The 11,846-nt window shown below is 42.8% G+C and overlaps 1 protein-coding gene across 2 annotated transcripts in view; it reads left to right on the top strand.

Annotated features, from left to right (window-relative positions):
* Positions 1–6,462: 6,462 nt before the first annotated feature.
* Positions 6,463–11,846, top strand: part of USP49 (ubiquitin specific peptidase 49) — an 18,408-nt gene continuing 13,024 nt past the window's right edge. For both annotated transcript variants that reach the window (XM_019546646.1, XM_019546647.1), the window contains exons 1-3: positions 6,463–6,676; positions 8,024–9,434; positions 11,265–11,469. In XM_019546646.1, coding sequence (XP_019402191.1) covers positions 8,052–9,434; positions 11,265–11,469 — 1,588 coding nt within the window. In that variant the 5' untranslated portion in view covers positions 6,463–6,676; positions 8,024–8,051. The remainder of the gene's footprint in view (positions 6,677–8,023; positions 9,435–11,264; positions 11,470–11,846) is intronic.

The following is an 11,846-nucleotide window of genomic DNA, read 5'->3' on the forward strand; positions in this document are numbered from 1 at the left end:
CGTTGTTGTTGTTGTTTCACATGAACAGCTAAATCCTATAGAGGTCAAATTACAATACCTGAAATGGAACTTAAATTATATAGGATTTTTTTTTATATCCTTGTAGATTTTTTTTTTCCCCCCCCTTCGTCTTGTAATGGCTACATTTCTTTGAAAATTGGTTTCTATCAGACATTAGATATGAGCCCAGAGCAAATTTTTACAGCGTGATATGAATTTCTGGAAAGTATCTAACATGGACATCAATTATAATTAACTTTAAAGGAGTTAATAAAACAAAGCTTGCTGTGGAATTGACCTGGAAGTTGAGTTTTAGTCCATCTCTCATTTATGGGTCCAAACTTAACAGAGTGGCGAATGCAAAATGTTGTGCATTTAGGCTTCCCAATTTGCTAAAGGTTTTTGCCCAATCAAAGAGAAAAGTTAACTTATCTGTTTGGTGGCAGCTTTTAATTCACAGGTTGGCTTGCCCTTCTCTTTCATCTTCACAATCAACTTGAAGCTTTTGCTAGTATGTTTTTTCTTCTGGCAACTGTATTAATTTGTCTGTAGGTTGTCTACTTGATAACTTGTCATCTTGGGTAGAGGTAATCCAGCGAGCCTGGAACACAGAGTAGACAGCTCTTGAAAAAGCATGCCTCAGGTACAAACTAAAAAAGATGGTTGGGACTATTTCTGCTTGCTACACAACGAGGTTTAGACGCTTAAGAACAAGACTCCTAATTGCAGGGGAGCAGGATTCTGTGACAGGCGCCTACTCCCTGGAGAAAAAGGAGAGTGCGCGAGAGGAAGACTTCACAGAGTAGCTCGTCGCTATGGTCAGCAGGTGGTTCTGGTGGACAGTACAGGTTTTACCGGTAGTCTTGGAAAGACATCTTGCTATTTGCTGAGAGAAGAAAAGTGGTGGTAGCTCTAGCTTACATGTGCAGCATTTCCTTCTGACTGCAGTGTCAGGCTGACCCACTTTGAAATCTTCTCAAGACACCAGATTGGGACTAAGGTGTAAATTCTAGAAGGGCTGACTGCTTTGAGAGGCTTTTTATGTGGATGGGTGAGGATCTTTTGGAATAAGAGGTTGAATTCTGTTTCTCATGTTCGGAGAAATGTGCCTGCATTTTTCCTCTTTTATAATGCAGGAAAGGAGTGCTCTGCTCATTATTCTGTCTAAACCAACCAACCACTCATCACATTTCTATTCTCAGTCCCACTTTACACCGCCAACCTACAAACAGTGCTGGTGGTTTTTGAGTTTTCCGTTTTCTATCTGTCTAGAAGGACCCATCAGAACAATGTGGATGGATGGGGCCTTTGAGATGGATGCAGAGATTGGCAGCATGCAGCCCACAGGCTGGATCCAGCCCAGAAAAGGTCCCATTTGGCAGGGGAGATATGCTGTGCTGTTCTTCCCATCCTCCCTGCAGTGCTGCTCTCTGCTGTGGAGTCTGCTGCTCCTCTGCGTTTGCAGTTACCCTCACTGCAGGTTAGGGAGGAGATCATGCAAAGGGAAGGGACAGGCAGATGGCTGCTCTGAGGGGCAGAAACTTGCCTGTGGTTAGGGCCAGGTTGGAAAATGTGGCCCTTGCTGGCAGAAGGTTATTGATCCCTGGGCAGTTGGAGGGATTGCAGAAATGACAGCATTTAGTATGATAATGTTGGAGTGATGTTGTAGCCGCAGTGGTCCAGGAATCACGCAAGAGGCGAGGATTTCATAGGGTGATGATACCTTTTATTGAACCAACTGCATAGTTGAAAAAGGATGTCTTGCATTTGAAAGCTTGTATAGCTCCATTCCAGCTATGCAGTTGGTTCAGTAAAAGGTACCACCCGAAGAAATCCTTGCCTACAGCACACAAGTCATCCACCGGTATTTATCTTTGTGCAGTTAAATGAGGGTGTAAGGGGGATGGTCTAGTAAGCTTTAAGGTGGGCGAGGGGTAGAAAGGAAGCAGAAATTACAGTGCTCATGCCATAAATCAAAAAATAAATGTAAAATATTGCAGTAGAAAACACTGGCTTGGTAGCTTACTACCAAGAAGGAAAACACACCTGCCCAAAGCAAAGTAACTCACTTAAGAAAGTAGCCGAGATCAGCTTCTCTGCTAAAGTGCCTGACAAACTCCACCTGAGAGAGTGTGGTACTTTCAAGAAACATTCCCGCAGCATTTTTCTGTGAATGATGAAATAAAACAAAACAGTCCAGTCAGCAGAGTTGAAACAATAAGAATATATTGGCTTGCTTTCCCCCAAGAAAAGAAGCATATGCTACCCTATTGCATTTTATAGTGCATAATCACAAAACTTATCTGTCCTGCTCTGTTTGCCATCCTCTGCAGCAGTGAACAGTCAGAAGCAGGTGTGCTTCCCTGTGCCAGCTCATGCTGTATCAGACTTGTGATACTTTTGTCCCCAATTGCGACTGCATGAGAGATATATGTGATGCGTTTGCTATCAGGACTTCCAGTACATGCATAGGCAAAACTACTGTTTTGTATGCTGTTGCAAAAGGGTGAGTTAAAAAAATCTGTTGAGCGAGGCATGTGAACAAGCACATGCAATTGTACATGTGTTGTGTTTTTTTCCCCGTACTAGCTTCTCCAGTTGATTACAAATTTTAAGTGCTTGCTGCAGAGAGAAAAGTCTGCCATAAACCTCAGAATGCGCACTTGGAAAGTGTGCTTTTTATCAAATGGAAGAATTAACACTTTTATGTCCAAATTTTAAAATTATTTGCTCTAAATTAGACTTCAGTTGCCCCTCATTTTTTCTGCTGTTGATGAGAATTACAGGAATTTGAAGATGTTTTCCTCCCAGTATGAAAACCCCAAGTTAGTATTGTTCCCAGAGAAGGGAGTACATCACAGAAGCTCCTGCCACCGGTCTCCCCTTTGCCAGTGCCTGTAGAGAGAAGAGCGAATGAAAGGACTATTAAGTCTGAACTTCCCTCCCATTACTAGCAGTGATCTTCAGGCTGAAGTTCAGCGTTCAGGAATCTTGCTGCCTGTGTTATGCTTGTCCTGTGGATACGCAGCGGACTTAGGGCTATCAATCCAGACTTTCCGACAATACTTTTATCTCCTTTCCCCTCTTGCACAATTATTTTAAAAACGAAAGAGCAGCTGAAGTTGTCAAATTTCAACAGAACTCTTCAGTCTGGTTCTGAGTATGGAACATGAAAAGGAAAGGTGTGGCGTAGAGAAGACCGTTGTATCCATGTGAATGCTTCGTGCATCTGATTACCACAAGTAATTCTCAGTCAGGAAACTGATAAGAGAAAGGTAGTTGAAAGGCGTCACGTTCGCTTTGCTTTTCTGTTCAGTGCATTTCTAGCTGGCTCTTAATGCAATTTAACACTTCCTCTGCTACCATAATTGCAGCTGTATCTCCAATCATGGGGAGCAAAGGGGGGAAAAAATGGAAGCAGTCATGAATGGAAGAGGGAGCATCTATCTAAAAGACAAGCAGTGCTAATAGGGAGATCCTCATCTTGGGAAAAGGTTGGGAATCTCTATTCTAATTGTAGAGCGCCATAAAACTACGTGTAAATTCAGTCACAATCAACTTTAGCCTTTTGTTGCTAAAGCCTTAAGAAAGCATGTTAAACATTCGTTCCCTGGTAGTGAACACGCTTGTTGCTCACAGTTGATCCTAGACTACCTCCTCAACCTTCTGAATTCATGATCCGTTGTCGTGACACTTGAAATAGTTTCAATTCTCTACAGCCTTTGCAGAGCAATTAATTTTTTTCCCCTTTAAACTGTTGGCAACTTCAGATTTTTCCTCTCTTTTTGTTCCGTAACTATTTTCCTCCGTTCCTTTTGTGAGTATTTACTTCATCCTCTCCTCTGAAATAGGTAATAGCCGGCAGTTGTTGTTTGCGCAGTTGCGTGACAGAGAAAGCAGGAGCTTAATTCCGTCTTTTAACTGTGCACGCACCTTTTAGTAAATATCAGTGTGTGCCTGAGGTGTAGTTAGACCCACAGGTATTCTGGATACTTTCTTGACATGTGTTGTACAATGCTGAAAGAAGCATAATGTTAAGAACTCAGACTTTCGATCCAGGGCAACGTGCATCTAGAGCTCTCGGCTTGAGACAAACGAGGGATTTTACATTTGTAAGATATTTTGAAAAAAGGCTTCTACTCTATCCGGTAAGTCGACACGGTTGGGGTTTGTTAGGAGAGGGATGGGGGCGTTAATCGGGGTGCGCAGATCAAACAGCTCAGCTCATCTGGGTATGCAGAATGGGTTGGGGGGAGGGGTTGGGGGAGTTTTTTGCTTCTGTTTTGACATGAAAACCAGTTGGTGGAAGGGAAGACTTTCATTTCAGAACAGTCTTGGGAGAAGAAAGCCGAATTGATTAAATAAAACCTGCTCCTGTGCAGTGTCACTTCTTGAACAGCCTAATGAACTTGGTTCGTGTTTGTAGGCCTACGCCTGCAAGAAAATACGCAGTATCCGTAGCTCCCTAAGGAGAAAAAGGTGGGAACATTGCGTGCAAAATCAAGGATGCTTGTTTGCTGGGAATAACAAAATCTAGCTCTCCAAGTCCTACTTTGCTAAGTGACCAGGGTTTTAAAAGGGCAAAATTCTTCGAACAGCAGGAAATCCTACTAGCCCACACAACAAAAACAAAGGGAACTGACACAGGGCTTGTAATTCAAATACTGACAGCCTGTTTTTATTGCTAACTACTGTACTCTGAAGCTCTCTGCCTGTGTGGCTCTGATTTCCTTATAGCCTGTTACCCAGTTGAAACGAACAACCTATTGTTACGGGTTGGTTGCTTAGACATTTAGGATAATTTTTATGCTTCTTAATACTGGCTGCATGAAAGCCTGCGAAGCTTGGTCACTGCATTTTGCCTCTTTTTGATGAAAAGAAATCCCAGAGACCGCTTGAAGCTAATTTTTTCTATAGTAGGGACAATTCTGGGTACATTAGCGAGGCGTAAGGGTTAAATCCCCAACACTGTCGCATATGGCAGTGAGCAGAATCGCAGATGTTGATGATACAACGTAATTAGTATTCTTTTATGTAAATGAAGGCTGTCAATGTTACCATAGTGTCTACTCTTTCAAGCTGGAATCTATTGCACTTGGACTCACCAAGACTAGACAGGATTATTTCACAATTTTGAGTCAAGAATTGAGCGGAAACAGATAAATGGAGAATACAGAAAGGGGTAGGGATGGGGTTGGAGTGGGGGAGAGTTTAAACTTGCTACCACTGGGCCCTGTTCGTGCTCTTATTTCTGACCGTGCCTTCCCAGATCCTGTTGTGTTGTAATGGGCAAGCATCCCCTAACTGCAAGGTACAGTCCATTTCCGAACTATGCTTTAAACAGACAAGGTTATTCTGATATTGAAGCGATGCAGAGGGAGAGCGCTTCTAAACAGACTACTTTTATTCTTCCCTATTTGAGAACAAACAATAGAAAGAATTGCAAAGGTTTCATTTGCCTTAAAATCTGCCTTCTTTAATAGCTGCATTAGCAATAAGGAGCTTGGTAGTAAATTTTTAAATTACACTTGCGTAACCAATGTCAGAGAACCTATGGCGTCTATTCATTGACTTGTCAAATGTGCCTTCTGCACATTTGCAGTTGGTGGCTCCAATGTCCATCTTAAGACTCTCTGAAAGCATGAGATTTCCATAGTAACATTACAACTACTTTCTCCATTAAAGTGGCGTTCTGATCTTTAAGCTTTCTGTATGCCAGATCTGAAACTCTGTCTTGAATGGTGTGATGAATGTCTGTAACCACTTTGTGCATATTGCTGTTATTACAGATACTACAACTTTACGCTATATTGAAATACTTCGGTTCTGGGGTGTTTATATGAGGGTGGATGCATGTGTATGTCTGTATGTATGCGTGTCGTATGTTATGGGAGTTACCTTTTATTGAAAACAAAATCCTCTTTCAAGCCTCCTTGTTTTTCCTCTACCTTGGACAGAAGATGCAGCACTTGACAGTCTCTTCTAGCTTCTCATCCTTAAATGTTGTTCTATTTTAAGATGCTTATATTTGACATTCTCCATTTCTGCATTTTTTTTGTTGCTATAAAAATCATGTAGTAAATGGAGTTTCATTCAGAACAGAATCCATGCCCCTCCACTCTGAAAATATCTCCTGTGAAGTCAAATTCAAAGTGATCACAGGAGGTGCACATTTTTGCTCGGTTTTCCTGTTCAGATTTTACTTTGCCATATGGCAGGTCATCCACTATGAAAGACCTATAATGAAGAGGCTATGCGTGATCAGCAGATTTATAGATTATCAGAAAATGAAATCAGAAAAATGAAATTCCAGTCTGCCCTTTTCCATTTGACATTTCTTCACAGCCATGTATTTGGGTTGTTAGGTGCATTAATGTCATGGCTTCCAGCTAATTCTGTTCCCTATTATGAATATGTTCTCCGCAGACGCTCTTACGTTGAGGGGATTAATTGTGTTGCAAAGCAGCTCTGCTAGGTTTTTTACTTTGTTTACATGTATCACAGGAATATTTTTTTTTCTCTCTCTAGGGCTTTGAAGCTGTGCTGCCTTTATGTGATGAAGATCTAAGTAGTAATTAATTTCTCGAAGAACTGCCAGGGCTCCTTTGGCTAAAATGGGGATGTTCCATGCTTTGGTCACTGAGTTGCGAAAAAAAGAATGTTTAAACATGACTCAGTGAGTACTGAATCACATACGTATGCATGTTTGCATCTGGCTGATGCATCTTCGTCCTGTGGTTTGTTTGGTTTTTTAATTTTTATTTAATTTATTTTTTTTTCCCACTGTTCCACGCGTCTGATCTTTGCATGAAGTGTATGAAGGAACAGTTTTGCTAGTATTAAGAACTCTGTGGCTGTGTGTGATTAGAATATAATTGAATAGTACACATGAAATTATACAGATGTGGAACACATGAGGAAACACTTGGTTGTCTAGAACTACTGAGTAAATTTGTTGTCTCCTCTTTTGTGTGCAGACTTAAATTGTGCATTATGACAGAATGCTTATTTTTTTTTTTTTTTACCTGAAATGCGTGTGCTGATTTGGTTGTAACATGCACATTTTAAAATGTTGACCTCGGTTGAGGAAATAGAGGCAGACTCTTACCTGGCATATATTGATGTAGCCCTATTAAAATCAATAGATCTGTGACCATTTCCACCAGCTGATGATTTTTCCTGTGGCTTTCATAAGCTGAGCTGCCAGTTTGTGACCCAGCTTGCTTGTAAATCTTCCTTATAGGGATTTGCTGTGGAGTACTCGGTGAAACAGCCGAAAGCCAAAACCAAATCTGAGTTGACATCAGTGACGTGCAGGTTGTGTAGTACAACTGTGCAAATTACCTGAGCCCTGCTAGAAATGCAGTGACTGCATTTCATTTGTAAATGCTCGTTTTATCAAACCTTTTGTCTGGTGGGGAAAATGTGTAATGTAGGAAAATGAATGAAGAATTCAAGAGATTGACAGTGGGATGCGCAGACTCTTTACCAATCCAGCACAGCACAGGTTGGTCGCAGCTGTTAGCTAGCATCTGTATGGTTTCTCTGCAATAATTTCCGCAATCTAGGTCCAGTTTCCAGCAAACAGAAGTTCTAGTTACAAAACCACCATCAAAATTAGCCTTAAGCTCATCAATTCCAAGAGCATAGCTAAAGCTCAAATAAGTACATGGGCTGAATTCCTCTCTTCCCTCTTGGAAGTGATTCCACCCAGGGCAGGTGAAACACATTGGCATGTTCCACTGTCCCTGTCTGAACTGTCTTCAGTAGGCAGGCAGAGCGCTTCATTCTTTGGAGCTTGTCAAGTCTGGATCTGGTACTAAAAACTGCTTTTAAAAGTGCCCAGTAATAAAGTCTATGAAAGGAAATAATGTAATTGGACTTGACAAGACATGACATGCCTGTATCTCTTTAGGCCTGCCTTCTGTCTTGGACAAAAGAGATGGATTTAAATATGTGCGATGGTTCTAAGGTCCTTTTTTTTTTTTTTTTTTCTTTTTTTTTTTCTCCTTTACCCTTCAAGGTTAAAGCAGTGGAGACTTCTGTAAGACATGGATAGATGCAAACATGTTGGGCGGCTACGACTCGCCCAAGATCATTCTATCCTGAACCCCCAGAAGTGGCACTGCATGGACTGCAAGACAACAGAGTCGATATGGGCATGTCTGAAATGCTCCCATGTGGCCTGTGGAAGGTACATTGAGGAACATGCACTTAAACACTTTGAAGAAACCAGACACCCGCTGGCAATGGAAGTTAACGATCTCTATGTGTTTTGTTACCTTTGTGAAGACTATGTCTTGAATGATAATCCCGAGGGTGATTTGAAATTGCTAAGAAGCTCTCTGTCAGCAATTAGAAGTCAAAAGCATGATCCATCAACAAGAAGTGGTAGGACATTGCGATCAATGGCTTTGGGGGAGGCCGTATGCAGCCATCAAAGGACCCCTCAGGGACAGCCTCAGATGCTCACTGCTCTCTGGCACAGGCGGCAGTCCTTGCTAGCAAAAGCGCTGCGGACCTGGTTTGATAAGAGTTCGAGAGGCCAGTTGAAACTAGAACAAAAGAAACGAATGGAGGAACTGGAGAAGAAGAAGGAAGCAGCCAGGCAGCGACGACAAGAGATGAAACGGCGGCTTCTGGAGGAGCTGGCAAACACCCCTCCCAGAAAGAGCGCACGGCTGTTGTCTCATGTTCACAGAGAGAACTTGATTCCAAGGAAATTCAGAGAGATGGCAACAGCTTCCCCTACCTCAAGGAGAGTGCAGAGCAGCAAATTCAAACAGTTTTATTCCATCCGGCGCAAGCCCCTTATGACTCCAGGTGTGACTGGTTTAAGGAACCTTGGAAATACATGCTACATGAACTCTATTCTGCAAGTGCTAAGCCACCTCCAGAAATTTAGAGAGTGTTTTTTGACACTTGACCTCTGTGAAACTGAAGAACTCTTGGCCAAAACCGTGAACGGGAAGTCTAGAACGTCTGGCAAGTTGGCAAACGGATCTGCTGCTACTGAGTCGGGGAAGAGTGACAAAACGGGGTCGTGTGGCAGGCAAAGCTTGCCAGTTGGCTTAAATGGTGGGTCCTCAATTAGCAGGAGTTTGGAACTCATACAGCCCAAGGAACCAAGTTCAAAGCACATCTCTCTCTGTCACGAACTGCACACCCTCTTCAGAGTAATGTGGTCTGGGAAGTGGGCATTAGTGTCTCCATTTGCCATGCTGCACTCTGTGTGGAGTTTGATTCCAGCATTTCGAGGTTACGATCAGCAGGACGCTCAGGAATTTCTTTGTGAGCTGTTGGACAAAGTGCAGCAGGAGCTGGAGTCTGAAGGGACGAAGCGCAGGATCCTCATCCCTTTCTCACAAAGGAAGCTCACCAAGCAGGTCCTGAAAGTGGTGAACACCATTTTTCATGGGCAGCTTCTCAGTCAGGTATGCACTGAAACCAACCACTGCTCTCACAGTGCCAGGGAGCAGAGGTTTTCTTTTCTGTCGAACCACCGGATATTCAACAGGACTTAGGTAGGTGTACATAATGAGGGCAGAACTTGTTATGGCACCATGCAGTAGTCCTGTTGGCATTTTCGGCACACATCCCTCATCGAATGCAATGATAATTTAGAGGTCCTTTATCACTTCAAGTTGACATTTGCACGCAGTGTACAAGTTCTCAACCCTGGTGTAAGTTACCTTTTGTTCTTATAACGTATCTTTTTAATTAGTTTAGCCTTTTCTTTGTTTGCTTTCTGTGCTCAAAAATTGTGGCATGAGGGACAGAGAATCCAGTCGTCTTGTCTCATAAAGAACAGAGCTTATTAAAAATTATTTGCAGGCATTGCGATTGAGCCCGCAGTGTGCTGACTACCCACAATTCTGTGGTTTCTGTGGGAGTCGCAAGAGCTCAGCATCTCGTAACGTTTGGTCCCTTGGGTATATATTTTTCCCCTTGAGTAAACCATGTTACTCCTCGAGGATTTGACTCTGAGAGTTGCTGAGTGCCTCTGCAGGCCCTCAATCACCATTGACTTCAAAGGTCATTAAAAGTGCTCACACCTTGCAAGAGACACTTGACACTCTGCAGGATTGGACAGTAATAATGTTGTGTGCAGTCTTGCGTATTACTTGGGTAGTGCTTCTTCCTGTGCTAGGTACCCTGAACTTGTTAACGGGCATCTAGGCGCATACTGAAGAAGAGCACTTTCAGTTCCTTGTTTAAAGAGGATTTTTGTGGATGACCACAGTTAATGTAAAATTGCAGTTAACTTTGACGACGTCTGCCCATGTACACGTCATACACTTTTTGACTAAAGGTTCTTTGTTGAGACGCGTCATTCTAGCTCTTCGCTGGTGGTGTATTCTGTCCGAACTCCTAGTTAAGGCATCTGGTACCTGCTCTCTGGGGTGCTAAATGTCAGTGCACCTTATTCGGAACCTTTTATGCTGTTTTCCAGTAGTCTGGTATGCTTATTCTGCCAAGATGCTTGTTCTAATCGGAGGCCTGTATAGCTTTTGTTCACACGTAGCAGATCTCATCCAAGACCTCCCATCCCTCTGCTGCACCCTCCCCCCAGCCCAAATGCTTTACTAACTTTAGTAGGTTAAATGTTACATATGAAGTAGGGATTATGTCTTGTGTAGACAGGTGAACTTAAGGTGCGGTGTCTTTCCTGAGGTCAAGGCAGCAAGCTCTGCTTCGTATCTCTTAGCAGAGAGGAGATCAGCACCGTCTCGCAGGACAGGAGGAACCCTGTGCGTTTTGAGTTGCCCCTTTTCACCCTTATCATCCCGGGAGCATAAGTAAATTGCAGGAGCGGCATGTGATGCAGGAACTGAAATGAGCAGAACAATGAAGGTGACTGTAGACAGGGTTTGCTACTTAAGCAGACAAACTGAAGAAATGGTGGGAGAAGTATTGGACCCCAAGCGCTAGTATGAAGTCTCCATACTAGAATATAGTTCGAAAGTATTTTGGAGGGATGTAGTAGTTTCACAGTTACGTGACAGTTTTCCTCAGAGGAGCTCATGGAGAGGTAAGTATCCTGCATGGGGGAAATGGGGACAGAAAAGTTTTTGATTTTTTTGCCTAGGGTCACATAATTAGCTGTCAGACCCCATTTCTCTTGGCAGCTGGACTGTATCCACCAAAGTGCACTGTCTCTTGAGCATTAGCTGTCCTGTTCCTTGAGTCATCTGAATATGAATGTCTCTCTTGTAGATGTGTATACGTACCCTCATTTGTGTGTATAAACCTTTCCTTTCCAGGTCACCTGTATAACATGCAACTATAAATCCAACACCGTTGAGCCCTTCTGGGATCTTTCCCTGGAATTTCCTGAACGTTATCACTCTGTTGAGAAAGGGGTGGTCCCTGTAAACCAGACAGAGTGCATGCTGACAGAAATGTTGGCCAAGTTCACAGAAACTGAAGCTCTGGAAGGGAGGATATATGCATGCGACCAGTGCAACAGTAAGTGAAGTGCTGATGCTTTTCCTTGCAGCTTAGAAACACTGTCCGCTGTTCGGGTAAGAAACCTATGCTGGTGCTTAGAGGGGGAGGACGCGTGGTGTGTGCATAACATGAAAACCGCACCCTTCCTCACCACTGCTGAGTTAGTGTTCTTCCTGTTCGTGGTTTCTGCACTGTTTGTGCACCTCTCCCAAACTGATGGGTTGCTCTTTTCCATTCTTTACCCTCACAATTTATACACTTCACTAAGGACTCATTTTGTCCCCTGCTGTTTCCTGCTGTGATTTTCTTTATTCAGTTGCTTCCTCTGCTGCACTAAATAGCTTGTGAGGATTTTTGTTGTAGAATATATGTTCTTTTTTTTTTTTTTTTTTTTT

The sequence above is a fragment of the Crocodylus porosus genome, unplaced genomic scaffold, assembly GCF_001723895.1.
Source record: "Crocodylus porosus isolate Cpor-Errol unplaced genomic scaffold, CroPor_comp1, whole genome shotgun sequence".
In the NCBI taxonomy this organism is placed as follows: domain Eukaryota; kingdom Metazoa; phylum Chordata; order Crocodylia; family Crocodylidae; genus Crocodylus; species Crocodylus porosus.